The 15,282-nt window shown below is 44.4% G+C and overlaps 1 protein-coding gene across 1 annotated transcript in view; it reads left to right on the plus strand.

The window, feature by feature from the left end:
• Positions 1–14,734, plus strand: part of LOC137304750 (sorting nexin-1-like) — a 37,941-nt gene extending 23,207 nt beyond the window's left edge. The window contains exons 8-15 of the mRNA XM_067973444.1: positions 3,053–3,128; positions 4,452–4,565; positions 5,795–5,888; positions 8,416–8,621; positions 9,407–9,550; positions 11,225–11,305; positions 11,468–11,539; positions 12,816–14,734. Coding sequence (XP_067829545.1) covers positions 3,053–3,128; positions 4,452–4,565; positions 5,795–5,888; positions 8,416–8,621; positions 9,407–9,550; positions 11,225–11,305; positions 11,468–11,539; positions 12,816–12,866 — 838 coding nt within the window. The 3' untranslated portion in view covers positions 12,867–14,734. The remainder of the gene's footprint in view (positions 1–3,052; positions 3,129–4,451; positions 4,566–5,794; positions 5,889–8,415; positions 8,622–9,406; positions 9,551–11,224; positions 11,306–11,467; positions 11,540–12,815) is intronic.
• Positions 14,735–15,282: the final 548 nt, after the last annotated feature.

Consider the following 15,282-nt stretch of genomic DNA (forward strand, 5'->3'; position numbering starts at 1 on the left):
CAGCTCCCTTTTACAGCTATACAGCTATCAACCATTTTTGTTTACTTGTGTAAAGCCATAGTTGGAACTTAGTAAATATGCAGCTCCTGGTCTCATTAAATCTTGCTAGGCTCCCTCTTTCTTTTCTTCACCCCTCTCTTTCCCTGCCCCCCGCCACCACCACCACTCCCAAAATGTCTGAATATGGGCCAACAGTCTTCTACCATAGTCCCCAATTTTTAAAGAAGGTGGAAGTGATCTGGTCACGAGCCAAGTCTATGCTTGCAAGAATGTAGCCTGCTGGTGTCTTGTGCCTTATCCTCTTTGTAAATGAACTTTTATGGTGGCGATAGTGAGTGAATGCCCCACCTATTGCTGCGGTGTTTTTCCATGAAATGTCGGTCATTGCAAATTGTCCCATTTTATCTGCATTGCACAGTGCTTTCAGCAGTTCCCTGCGACTTTAATGAGCAGGTTTCAATTCTCAAAGTGCTTAATGGCAGCCTGTAAGTTAGCAAGCTCAGTCCATTACTGTTCTGTTGTGAATTCTGTCATTCTTCCCAAAACATCTACTTTAAGGAATTCCAAGGTTGGTTCCATCCTCTGCTTCCTTTTTTGAGGTGGGTGGAGGGGAGAAAAAAGCAGTGCTGTTAACCTTTCTCAATGGATATTGATCCAACTCTTAAAAATAAAACTCAAATTTCCACTTTAGGTCCAGAAATCAGTTGCCATTTTAGTTTTGCTTGTGAATTTATTTTTTGTAATAAGTACAGTGGTAGCTTAGCCTGAACTATCTAGTGTCTCAGCATGACTTTCTGCCTTTTTTTGAAGGGGGAAATGGATGATGGGCAACTTTAATGTGGGCCTTAGGTGCAAAATGAGGGTAATTGTTAATTGTGTGTGGCCTGCTAACACATTCACATGCATTGGGTTTAAGTTGTGATTTGTGGGTGGGGTCCAGTCTGTGTGCCTGGGTGGGGGGGCTGTGTAGAATATTGGAAGTCCAATGTTGAATGAGTTAGAAAGTAGAGGCACTGAAATCATTTTTCCTCCCCTGTGAAAATGTAGCCTGTTCAGGGCTCTTGAACTATGCAGCTGTCCTGCCCTAGATATAAACATGTACCCCTTAAGGATGAAAAGCTGTTTTTCTGGCCAGTTCTGCAGTTTCTGCATTGCTTGCACTAGGTGGCACCTCATCCACAATTTACACGGGAGTGAGAACCTCTCCGGCTTGTGCAGTATTGTTGAGGTTTGGCATCTAAAATGAGGGTGTCTCTCTGTGTAATGGGATATTCCAGACTCCTGTCCATTTCAAACTAATAAATACAGGGCTCTGCCAGTGTCCAGCTCCTGGAACAAATTCATTTTAATACTGGGAAATCTTGAATCAGTTTGAGTGGCTGTCGATTGTCTTGGGGAGATTAACAGCCCCGCCTGGTGATAGGCCATCAAACTCATGAATTCCAATTTTACATTCTCCCTTCAGTCCTCTAGCCTTCCACCTAAACTTTTGAAGGCACTGATGGTCTGTATTGTGTAACCATTTCTACAATGTGCTGATGTGGCAGTGCTCTGAAATCTGCTCAGTTAACATGAGTATTTGTAAAAATGAGACTGCACATGTGCAATTGATTGTAGGATGTGATTTAGTTATGGTCCTTTCCCTTAGGGACGTTTGCTCATGATGCCTGGGCACTGTCCTGTGGAGTAGCGATAAACATGGGTTGAAGTTGCATTTGGCTTAACTCCTGATATGAGCTACATTGAGCCAAAAACTGCATCTGAGCAGTTCTTGTGTCCTGGTTGCTGGTCAGATGGCATCCACAGCAGACAGAGGACACAGATTACTTGCCTCAGCTGCTAAGGAGTTTAGCCATGGAGGCTAAAGGATAATTCCAGAAAAGAGGCAAGATTTGCATAGAAATTACTGCTCATTTAAACAATGACTTGCATTTATATAGCTCCTTTCATAACCTCAGGATGTCCCAAAGTGCTTTACAGTTAATTAAGTACTTTTGAAGTGTAGTCACTGTTGTAATGTAGGAAACATGGCAACCAATTTACACACAGCAAGATCCCACAAATGGCAATGTGATATTACTTTTTTTTTAGTGATGTTGGTTGAGGGATAAATGTTGATCCAGGACATCAGGGTGAACTCCCCTGCTCTTCGAATAGTGCTGTGGGATCTTTTACATCCACTTGATGGGGCCTCTGTTAATGTTTCATCCGAAAGACAGCACTTCTGGCAGTGCCGTACTCCCTCAGTACTGCACTGGGCGTGTCGGCCTAGATTTTTGTGCTCAAGCCTCAAGTGGGGTTTAAACCCATGACCTTCTGACTCCGAGGTGAGAGTGCTACCCACTGAGCCACGGCTGAGACTTCACTTTAAATTTAAGAGGTCTACTGAAAAACACAATTTTGTGGCAGCCACATCAGATTCACTGACTCTCATATATTCCACACACACAACCTGACCAGAAGGGCACTAAGATAGCTTCTATCTAGGGGTTAAACCATTTTCAGGAATTTGGAGCTAAGAAATTTGATCGTCTGCTCGAACGTCTGGATTTTTGAACCCAAATTATGGGTCTAACCTCCACTCATGCTCAAAAGCAATAAGGGGATGGTGTTCAAGGAGCTCCAAATCTCTGCCAACAAAATACACACAGTTGAGCAAACTTCAGCTATTTTCGATTGTAATTTTGGAATTTGTATAGTGTTTCTCACATGCACCTGTCGTGGGTGATGTAATAGAGTAACTGTAGCTGTGATACAACAGCAGTGGCCTGCTTGAAGCCAGGGAAAGATAAACATCAACCAGCAGGCCCCAGTTATTCCACATGCTATGCTTCTTGAGAGAATTTCTGCCCTTGAATGCACAAAGCATTGTACCTATTCTGGGAACAAACCCATCATATTGTCCACAAACTCAATGGAATCAAAATGTCTATCTGTAAACTTGGAAAATGTAATCAAATATGTACAGATGTCTGGTCGCGGTTAACTGGCTTTCAAAAGAATTAACTCCCCAAAATAAAAGCCCCACAACCTTCTGGTTATCTTATTCCAGATATCTGCAGAGAATCATCAAGCACCCCACACTGCTACAGGATCCTGATGTGAGCGAATTCTTGGAAAAAGATGAGGTAAACCCCTCTTAGGGAGGAGTGTGGATGAGGGGGTGGGTCTGCACTTTTTTTTGGAGCTAGTTTTTCTTCTTGAAGGACGGAAGTGCTGACTGTTTCCAACATTCCACCTTTAATTTCAGACCTGCCTCTGAGGGCTTTTTCTCTTTCAGCCCATGCCACTTTTTTTGTTGATGGGTCTTCACCATCTTAGCAATTTGTGCTTTAATTTGTTTTCTAATGCCTTTCCATTGTGTTCCTGAGATGAATGACAATTTCTCCTTTTTTATAAGGTGATTCATCCCATTACGTTCCTCTCCTTGATTGGAATATATTTTCTTTCCTTTCTTTCTCTCCCCTGCTTTCAACTATAATGCTTATTTCAGTTCAAAGTTCTGCCCCAAATATCAGCTTGTCTTTTTGTCTTTAGATGCTGTCCAACCTGGCTGTATATTTCCAGCACATAGTGTTTGCATGTCAGTGAAGGACAGAGATATCAAACCTCAGTCTCCTGCCTCCTGTTTGCAGCAGTGTATACCCCTCTATTCCTCCCCCTGCAAACCTATAACCGTGAATATATGTAGCTTATCCATTGTGTGGCTGAATCTGGAGATGATGTACGATGATGATTCCTCAGTTTATACTGAGTGTTTACAATTGACACAATTGATCATGTTGGTAAGCAAGCTAATGCCATAGGCTTTGATCCACTGTCCATGGTTCACCTAATTTGCACAACCTTGTGTACTGATGTATGGTCACTGTTAGTGGCTTTTTCTGTACCTGGGGTGTCCCTATTCCATCAACAAATTCTGCATGTTCTTTAGCTGTCACTAAATGTAGTGAGATCTAAGCTACTGACTGACCACATTCCCCTGCTGTCTGAGACAGCTGATGAGATGAAGCAGGTAGGAGCTGATATTTCTCCTGCTCTGATGTGGGTATTTGTGCCTACCTGCTGCAAAATACAAAATGCAGTGATTATTGTGTTCATGGAAGGTGAGGTGAGACAAAAGATAAACTTTAAACCTAATTTCCAGATTGTGGTGCAAACGTATCACACAAACAATCCATCACCTGTTAGCATGTAGAATGTTCTAATTGTTCATATTTGGCTGAGACTGTAGAGGTACTGTTTTATTGAACTTTTAACATGAACAGGGATAAAAAGCTGATCTAATATTGGCTGTGCATGCTAACACTTCTGTCATTGGCTTTTTAGGATTAGAAATCCACTGAAAACTGTCTTGCAGTCTATCCATTGTGTGAACGTGTGGGTGAAAAATATTAAAGGTTTCTATTGAACTGTTAACTGTAACATTGACATTTCAACCTGATTTGCAGTTGCCGCGAGCAGTAAACACTCAGGCTCTGAGTGGAGCTGGTCTCCTTCGGATGGTAAACAAGGCTGCTGATGCAGTCAGTAAGATGACCATCAAGATGAACGAGTCGGATATAGTAAGTGTTTCACGGCTACTGTATAATGAGCAACGGTCTTCACTTTGCTGTTTAACTCTGCACCTGTGAGTGATGTAATTCCAGTCTCTGAAGCATGACTGAAGAGATTTTAAAAATGCTAAACAATGGGGAGAATAAGAGCTGCAGGTAATAGTTGAACCCATAAGTACACGCAGATCAGAATGCCCCACGTCCCATCTATGGTGTGTGCTGAGTTGGCCAATTCCAGGCATGGTAATCAGCGGAGGGGGTATAGGTGGCAGCTGAATCTGTGGGCCAGAGAGGAAAAGTCCTCTGCACACAACCTGATCCTTGAGGCTGGAGGTAAAGGGGGAGGTCAGGATTGCTATGGATATTTACTGTGACTGATTATCTATCTTGAGTGAGGTGATGGAGTATCTACCTGTAGAGCCATTCTTGGCTGGAGGGGGTGGGTGGTAGTGGAAGGAGGTGCAGAAGAGAGGAGAAAAGGTTAGCACTGAATGATGGCAATGAGGGAGTCAGCTACAGAAGCATTTTCTATTGGGAAAATGGAGTCAGATTTGCAGAAGTACTAAGCATGAGGTAAAAGAACATTGTACATCAGTTGGAGACTAGATTAATGGGAAGCTTCACAGGTTAAGTATCTCAGACCTTCATGTTCCAGGAGGATGAGGTATTGACTGGAATCCTTGTTTATGTGCAATGGAGGGGTCAGCACCAAGTTATGAGTGAGCTTGGCTATTACAAGAAGCTCTGGAACAGCAAATTGGATTTAGCTAGAAAATGAGAGCAAACATTTACCCAGTATTGGATGTGAATGTTGGTGATAACATGCTCTATTTGCAGTTTGGACTGTGCCCTGCTGGTGGGCTTATTGAGGGCCCACTCTTTTTTGGGTGGGGGAGTGCTTCTGCCCCTAGTGATTCCCTGGAGCTCCAGGTCCTGCCTGTGATCTATTGGTTACTGCCCTGGTGTGCTGTGTTGGAGGGAATGTGAGCTTGTGTAGTCGTTACTTCTGTTTCTCTGGATCTTTGCTTTTGGAATCAAAAAGCACAGAATTATCTTCTAATGTGATGCAGAATGGGGCTGTCACTGTGTACTGTGTTCAGCTGGGTATTTGTGTAATTTACAAGCTTTTTAATGAAGCCTTTGCATGAGGAATGTGGGGGTAATTCTGCTCACTCTTGCCATTTTTCTTTTTACCCCTCCCCCCTGCCGTGTGCAATATTTGTCTGTTCTGTCTCCAGTGGTTTGAAGAGAAGTTTCAGGAGATCGAGAATGAAGACCAACAGTTACGCAAACTTCATGCTGTTGTTGAAACACTAGTCAATCACAGAAAAGGTGAGGCTGGAGAGTTTGAGCAGTCAGCAAAGGAGGTATTATAGGTATAAGCTGATGGACTTGCTTTGTTGAAAGTCACATAATCGTATAAACTAATCTGTACTATAAACTATTGGGTTAAAATCTCCCATTGAAGGTCTCCTGTCTGGAGAGAACCAGGAGGTGCCATGGGTTAGAATGCAGAAACCTCATATCTGTAGGAGCAGTAGGTTTTGTAAGGGCCCCAATAGATCACTCTTTAGTTGGGCATAGTTCTGGGTAGATTGTGATCGGCACAATGTTTTGATGGATTACAGGGGTGGGGATAATGCTGCATTTCTGCTTGACTCACATTGCTGGGTGAGGACAATAGTTGCTGTTTTGCATTTTATTTTAAGACTGGGTGAGCCTGATGGGATAGTAGCTGTTGATTGATTGATTGATTGATTAACATCTTCTTGGCAATCAAAAACTCCAAATGCACTGATCTAACAAACCATAAACTCAATGTGCACTTGGCAGCATTTGCAAGTGGGGAGGGAGGGAGGGAGAGAGAGGTTCATAGTCTGAGCACTGAAAGCTAAAGGGGAACTTGAAGAACATGCATGTCATGACCCAAGTTTGGCATGGATGTCCACCCTGTTTAGTTCAGTATGACTGGGTACAGCTAGTTCAGAGTCCCATGAATATGGACAAGATTGATCAACTAGTCCAACTTCAGTCTAAATTCAGGATATTATAAAAGTCTGGTTGAATTTTAAAAGTAAAAGCATAACGTGAGAATCATGTTTAAACTGTTAGCTCATCAGGAAAGAGCCTAAGCAGTGAACAAATGTTAAGCAATAAGTAAGTTTTAATAACTGGCAAAATCATATTGGCACATGGCTTATGATTACACTGTGGGTGCTCAACTGTAGAAAAATGACTAGTACAGTAAGAGACTGTCACTTAGACATGTTGATGTGTAGAGGGAGCTTTACTCTGTATCAAACCCATGTAGTACCTGACTGGGAATGTTTGGGACAGTGTAGAGGGAGCTTTATTCTGCATCTCCCTGTGCTCTTAGGGATGGAGGAAAAAAAGGAACAAAACTGTATCTTGCTCGGTTACCCCAGAACACCAGCCTGTGGCCAATACAGACCATCAACATTGTATCACTTAATGTCCAGGGACTCCATCACCCAATCAAGCATGGGTGGGGGGGTGGAGGGAAGGGAGAATTCAAACCTCCCTACAGGCAGAATGGGTAGAGGTGGTATTTGTACAAAAGATCAATTTCACCCCACCCCCCTTTCCCAGTACACACCAAACTTAGTGACTGACAAATGCTGGCTTCACTTTGGGAGACAGCTATTCCTGGTGAGGATGGCGGTTCCTTACTAATAAAGTCAAATAGGAGAACCCAAAGCTATGCTTGGTGTATGCCCATCCTCCTTTTCCCATTCCTCCCACTCAACATATATGGAAGATATGGTGATCACAGTTGGATACCTAAACTATCTCCCCCACCCCATGGGATGGGGTGTCAGGAGAGACAGGTGCCCAGGCCAAGCAGCCACAGCAATCCGACGGCACTGTAATGATCTCGGGCTGGCAGATCTTTGATACTATACCCACAAAGGGGTTGGCCTGCCACTCGAGCCCATTTAAGTTATACTGCAAATAGACTACTTCCTGAAGCAGTCCCGCCTGCCTTGAGTTTCTCAATAATATAGAGCGACTAGCATCTCTGAATTACGCTCCAGCTCACCCTAGCCAGTCATCCTTTCTCTTTGTTTTCCCTCCTCCTCCCCCCCCCCCCGTCCCCGTCCCCGTCCCCCCGTCCCCCCAACCAAACCGGGTTAATCTTGCCTGTGACATTGCTGAGAACTGGGGATTCCCCACTGTTGGAACCACCAGTGCCAAGCCATATCCTCTCCTTCACCTCTACCAGGAGGTGCAAAGGGCTGTGGACACGGAGACCTGATACAGGCCTGAGGGAAATAAATTGTGACTAATCATTGGGTGCTGAGGAGCTCCTCTGGTATACCAGAGCCAAGTGCTATGGACAGGGTGACAGGCTGGGGAAGCACCTTGCGTACACCTCACAGCAGCAAGTACATGACTAGACTGTTGCATCAATCAAGTATGCTGATGGTCACTTCTGACCCTACTCATAATTTGCAAACTACTATGCTTTCTTTATTCTGGGTGCCAGGCCATGCAACATGAAACTCCTCTATCTTCAACCCTGCTGGGGATACTTGATAATGCTGAGTACCCAAAATGGAAAGTGCCCTGTCTCCCAGCTCAAACATCCTTCATAATGAGCCCAAAGAAAATGGTCTGTTGGGAGGGAAAGAAAGAGAAAGGAACTCAAGTTCTTGATACTGGTTTGTTTCTAGATGAAAGTGAACTTTTTTACTTGGGGATTACAGTAAGTCACCAGTGGTTGATGGAAGGGCGTGGTAGTGTTCTTCACTAAACCTGCATCTGTTCAGTTTTCCAATGTCGCTGAAGGCAGTAAACTGGCCTGGGTTTAGACCCTAATGATTGTTTCAATCTTCAGAGCTTGCGATGAATACAGCCATTTTTGCGAAGAGTGCCGCCATGCTGGGGAGCTCGGAAGACCACACTGCGTTATCTCGTGCGCTCTCGCAGCTCGCAGAGGTCGAGGAGAAGATTGAGCAGCTTTACCAGGATCAGGCCAACAGCGATTTCTTCCTGTTTGCTGAGTTGTTGAGTGACTATATCCGCCTGATTTCAGCAGTGAGGGTACCAGCAGGTGCTAATGGTGCCATTTTATTACTGAGCATCCCAAAGCACTCGTGCATTTTAGTGTAGCTGGGTTATTACCTGTCAGTTTATGTTTAGGTATTTTTCTAGATCTCAACCTCACCAGCTGAAAATAAATTCATTTTTCTACTTTTACTTTGTTTCTTCTACCCCCCCCCACCACACCAACCCTTATTTCCGTGTGATGAAGGAACCTGTAATGGTCAAGACTGGACTCATTGATACCTTCAAGCTTTTCATTCTTGCAGATGGCTGCAGTGCAAAGGCCTGAGGGGATTGCCCAGCCATCCTCTGGAGGATTGATGTAGCAAACCTCTTTCTTTGGGGAAGAGAACGATAAATACGATGGCTCTAGAAAGTGTGGGGCTGTTCTTTACTCTTCACCCCTGCCCCCCCCCCCCCCCCCCCCCCCGCCAAAAAAAACTTGCCTCTTGGGAAGATACGGTTCCATAATTGCAAGCTGCCTTCCAGTATCTTGCTCAAGGTGCCATTCTTCATCTGCCTAGATAGTGAGGGTCGGCACACTGTTTAAGAATAGGGGGTAACTGCAACTGACCCCCAATCCTGTTGTCGTCCAGCTTTACTGGGCAGTGAGCAGGAGCCCTGACCCCCTCAGCAGTAAACCTCCCACGGGCCAATAATTGAACCTGGGACCTTCTGATTTGGACGACCCAGTTGTACTGTTGATTTACTAATTGAGCGGTTGGGATAATTTTGTGTTGGAGTTTTAAGCTGAGTGCTGTGGTGTGGCTGTCCTGGTGCAGGGAGTGTTTGACCAGCGGATGAAAGCATGGCAGCGTTGGCAGGATGCTCAGACCACGCTGCAGAAAAAGCGAGAGAACGAAGCACGACTCATATGGGCCAACAAACCCGACAAGCTACAACAAGCCAAAGATGAGATAACTGAGGTACGGGGCACAGTGGGATCAGCTGCCTGTCTGATACTTGCATCTGCTCAATTGTTCTGTATTTGCAGTGACCTATCTGCAGGTACCGATTAACTGGGCAGCCCTCTACGTTGCTGATATTGTGTGTAACTTCTCTAACTCTAGGCAGTGCAGTTAGTGTTAGACTGTAGTAAAGGAGGTATCAGTCAATACAGCTTGCACAAGGCTCCTCTGAAGACAGCACAGATCTTTACATCACCAATGGGTCTTAATAATTCACTTGGTCAGTATATAATGGATTATCTCCCATCTGTAGATGTCTACAAGTAACGTCTGATGCAGGGGGCTGAATATGGAATTATACTATGAGATGATTGAAAACTGTTTGAATACAAGGGCTAGCTTCCGGCGTGGATGTTATTAAAGGCTGAGTTTTGGAGACCAGAAATGTTCCGAGTTTTATCATCGACCTGCGCTGTGGGCTGATCTCTGGGTGGTGGTAGGACTGCTAAAATTGGTCTGTGCCCCTGGGCTAAATGAGGATGTTCCCGATGGCTGGGGAATCCAGAACCAAGGATCAGAATCGGGATACGGGATATGCCATTTAGAACTGAGATGAGGAGAAATTTCTTCACTCGGAGGATGGTGAACCTGTGGAATTCTCTACCACAGAAGGCAGTGGAGGCCAAGTCATTAGATGTATTCAAGAGGGAGATAGACTTATTTCTTAATGCTAAAGGGATATGGGGAAAAAGCAGGAACGGGGTACTGAGTTAGACGATCAGCCATGATCATTTTGAATGGCGGAGCAGGCCCGAAGGGCTGAATGGCCTACTCTTGCTCCTATTTTCTATATTTCCCCAACAACTGTCCAGTAACCCTTGCTGGGAAGTGTAAGTTTGGATGTCTTGGTGAGGGTGAGCTTAGCTTGTGGCAGCTTTCACAGTCTAATAACCTGCCAGTGCCCATTGTCTAGTTTCTCTTATGAAGTGACTGCTTGGTCAGGGTACCAGAAGGCCACCTGCACCAGTGGGGCTGTCCAACAGCAGGAGTTGATGCCTTCAGAAGAAGTAAAATTGAGGAACTAATGAAGATTGCAGTGGATCAGCTGCAGCAGATTAATTTCAATGTGAGGCTTTGAGTGGAGGAGGGGGGAGACTTCTACCTTTACCTGCCATCCCCGGCTGACTCCTGGGGGTATAGGTACCCCGTCCAACTGGCCTTTGTGTGAGCCAAGATTGAGTGCAGGCTATTTGAGCTCTGCAGCAGCAGTCCGACCCATACCTGTCCTCGCCAGCGTGCACTTCCAGTACAGGCTGCTGCACAGTGATCAGAAGGCAGAACTCTGGCTTTAGTCCCTTTGCCACCTGGAATACCCAGGGTGCTGAGACCTTGCAGCTCCAATACCACCACCACAGCTAATTCTACACAGTCAAACCTGAAGCTTTGCATAGCTCAACTACTTGCTGGATAAACTCAGGCATTGGGGAGCTCTGAGAAGGACTTAGTAAAGTAAGATTGGGCAACTGAGTACAAAAAACAGATGCCTAAGTTTTTTTTTTCCATGTTGTTGCCTTTAGATTGATGTAAACCTGGAATCTACCTTCTAACAGGGAATACTGGGAGAGCTGTGCAGTAAACGGTGAAAGCTAATGGATAACCAGAGTGATACTAACTAGTCACTATCTTTTTCAGTGGGAGCCCAAAGTTCTACAGTGCGAGAGAGAGTTTGAGCGGATCTCGGTCACCATTCGAAAGGAAGTTGCTCGGTTTGAGGTAAGCAGTTCTGTTGAGAGGGTGTCCATGCTGCTTGTCTAAACCTGGGTCTTGGTTTCGTACACGCCCCACTTCAGCTGGGGACACTGAGGCTGTCGCCTGGGTTACAGTTGTACCCCACTATACATATTTTAATTCTCCTGCCTTTTTGTACACTTTCAGAAAGAGAGAATCAAAGACTTCAAAAGCCGGGTTATTGTGTATTTGGAAACTCTTCAGAACTCTCAGCAACAGGTGAGCAGCTTTAGCTCATGGCTTTAGATAGAATTTCACACTCCACAGGTACTGCTTTGTGTGAGGAACTAGAGCCTGGGTGTGGGAGTGGTGAGAGTTGGATGGAGGTAAGAGATTAGGGAGGGGGAGAGTTGCTTGACACTGTGCCTTGAGTGGGGAGAGATGAAAATTACTGTTAGATTGCTGATTTTCAGTGACTACAATAAGTTGCTCCTGCCTTGGAGCACAGCCTACCCAACACATGCTAATAGTTGAAGATCAGACAGAAATTTGATAAAGTAAATGAAAGCAGATCTCTTTTGCTGTTGCTAAAAAGGGTGGTAAATGTTTGACATAATCTACCAGATGAGGGAGTAGAATTGGGGTATTCAAGATGTAGTTGGATACTGAACTGGGGTGGGGGGTTGCTCACGCATAGAGGTGAGCTTGATGGGTTGCAAGACATTTTCTTATCCCTGACATTTGTCAAGCTGTTTAATGGCGATGGGCACAGCCAATGAAAGTCTGCAGAAAATGTGGACAGTTTTCTTTTTCCACCCAACTGACTGCTTTCTTAAAATGGAACTTCTGCTCCCACCCATCAAAGTAGGGAGAAGGGGGCAAAATGGAAGAACAGTTAAACTAAAGGGCAGGGTAATTATGGTTGGCTCGTGGACCATTTCCTGATCTGGGTTGGGCACAAAACCTGCTATAGGACCTCAGCAATTCAGTGATTTTTGGCAAAAGAAATATTGTCACCATCCACTGTGTAGCAGGAATGACTTGAGATCCAGAATCGACACCACTCGTACAGACTTTTCCCACACTGTTCGACTCAGACACTGCAGGATTTGGTAAATTCTGCAGATGATTTGCAGCTTTCCTGATTCCAGTAAATTTCTGGTGGGTTGGTTCAAGTTATCACATTCCTGGAAAGGAATGGTTCACCAATGCTGAGCAACGGAGGCTCTTGTTGCATTACTTTCGGTCTCCGAATCACTGCCATCTCTTCGTGGCATTGCTTACATTGGTACCAAAGAAAGAGGCAGGCTGAAGAGTTTAAGTTGGTTTGTTTTCCATGTCGTGAGTTTGCAACTTTGCCATGTAGCAAGTTGGAATAGCAGAGGCTGGGTAAGCACAACCAGGCTATAAGCTGAGTGGGGGCTCTGCAGGTGAGACTGCAAAATGAGAACCAGGAAGAAACATGAATGTGTTTTATAGCTGGAGTTCAGTGTTTAGCAAACAGGATCTTTTTCTGGGAAATACTTCTAACCAACACTCTTGTTTCTTTTGACAGCTCATAAAATACTGGGAAGCTTTTCTACCAGAAGCGAAAGCAATTGCATAGTGGAATTGAGTTGAGTGGACACTTGCTGCCTTTTATACAGAACCTCCAGCCTATAAGTGAATCTGCAGTATTGCCTATGAAAGGGGGACACTCCTTCAATGGCTGCAGTTCTTTTTTGCTCTTCCTATGATAAATCTTAAAGTATAATCTTTAGTTTCCATATATTTTCTTATGAATTGATCTGTGGGAAAGCCACATTTAGTGATGGAATTTGAGATTTTTTTTGCCCATTGTACTTGTGGGTTTGGGAGGGGGAGAGGAGGGAGGTGAGTCAAGGGCATTGCTAGTAATTGATCATAACTTGTGCTGTTAGCACTGCACCCACCTCTCTTCTGATGACTAACTCCTGCATGCCCTCTCCAGATACGGAACTGCTATTTTGACGTGGTACTCTTAAAAGGATACAGAAACCTGTCTTTCCTTCGACTACCTGATTTCTACAGGTCTAAGCGAGGACCAAAGAGACATTTGGGGGATCTGACTAGTAATAGCATTATGGCCAAGACCAGGCACTTCACACATTTGTATAATGTAACATTGAAATGGTTTTGAACTCCAGTCGAGCTTTCAAAGCAAAAGTAATAACTGCCCACAGTTGACCTGGGAGTTCAAACTGCATGTACTAGTGTCTTAAGGCCAAGCCATGGCAAATTGCAATTCATGAATAGGGAGTGATGTGAAACAGAAATGCCCTTTTGTTTTCTCAAACTACCCATCCATGTTTTTCTTTCTGTGCTAGTTCTTTGAATGTGATTAGCATTAGTTAGTTACCAAGGCTGCTGGAGTGGGGGAAGAGAAGTGGGAGTGTCTCAACAAAATGGGTTTGTAGAACTTGTTCTCAAATACAAATGATTTGTAGAAGGAGCATTGTGAACATGGACGGTAGAGGTGGTTGCATAGGACTCCATGACAGTGAGCTGGTCTGTGTGGTTGAGATAACTCTTGGGTGTGATTCTGTCTCTGAGATGACTACCTGGGTGTCTCTTATCCAGGTTGACTTTCAGGTCCTGTGCTCCATTTTTAATTTTCCTCCTTGAATCTGTTTGAGACACCGGACTTTATGAATGCCAAAACTAACTTTGATGCTTTAACTGGAACGGGTACACTGATCCAACTGGAACATCCATCTCGTGGCCTAATTTAGCCTGCTACACTGACTGGGCCCATGTAGATAAGAGTGGCATTAGTTTCACTTACCACCTTGCTCCATACTGTCATTTTGTTAGCTGATTGTGTAATCTAAATGCAGAACCATGTAGCATTTGGGGGTGAAAGATTGAGGGTCAAGATTGGGCTTCTATTTTGCTTGTCTTGTTACCTTTTGATAACTTACAATGGTATTGATTTATTACCGTGGCATGGAACAGGAACAGTATTATCATCAGTATATTTGGCTCCAGTCCCATCAAGCTGCCATAACAGAACTCTTCCTCTTCTCCCCACCACCCCCCCCCAGCCCCGGCCATTGTCATTGAGCCTCCGTAGTAATCACCTGGCAGTATGTGTGCGTCTGACTGCAGGGCAGAGAATCTTACCCTAAAGCTGTGACGTATGAAGCCAAGTAGCCTTGTCTGCTTTCCTGATTGAAGGTAAAAGCAGACAGTCAGGGTGTAAGAATCTTCTGCTCTGTTTACATTCCTGTTACCATGTTCATGTCCTGCCCTTGTGTACACAGTATATAATCTTTGCACATTATGCACTAAAACCGTTTTTTGGTTTTTGTTTTGTTTCATGAAATGCCCAGAGGAACTAAGATCATCATCTTCCCCTTTCACTGTGTTTGAGAACAGTGTAGAAAAAAACTGTTTTGTTCTGTCTGCTTTTGTGACCTCCACTTTCACAATAAAGTTCATAAATGATTTACCAGATCCTTTCTCGTTTCTTTGTCCTGTTATTGATGTTAAAGCAGTGAGTCTGTACAGTAACAGATATATAAGCAGTCTGGTGTTTGCCCAATTGCTTGTAATACTACCCAGTGTAGTGTGATATGATACAGATCAGAAACTCCCAAATCTCAGCCTGTGCTGAGCTAACTGATCTTTGATGGGATGCTACAAAGGGTCTCATCAGCCCTGGGTAGGTGAGGGAAAAATCAGCCAGGGTTCTTGCTCCTGACACTAGATAGTGGTATGTACTTATATGTGAAGAATGGTCACTTGAGCAAGAATCATTGGTTACACCACAGGAGGAGGCCATTCGACCCATCGAGTCCATGCCAGCTCCAGAGCAATCCAGCTAGTCCCACTCTTCCACCCTTTCCCTGTAGCCCTGCAAATTTTTTCCCTACAAGTACTTATCCAGTTCCCTTTTGAAAGCCATGATTGAATCTGCCTCCACCACTCCATCAGGCAGTGCATTCCAGATCACAATCATTTGCTGTTTATTTAGAAAAAAGTTTTTCCTCATGTCACCTTTG

Source organism: Heptranchias perlo, chromosome 38 (assembly GCF_035084215.1).
Source record: "Heptranchias perlo isolate sHepPer1 chromosome 38, sHepPer1.hap1, whole genome shotgun sequence".
In the NCBI taxonomy this organism is placed as follows: Eukaryota; Metazoa; Chordata; class Chondrichthyes; order Hexanchiformes; family Hexanchidae; genus Heptranchias; species Heptranchias perlo.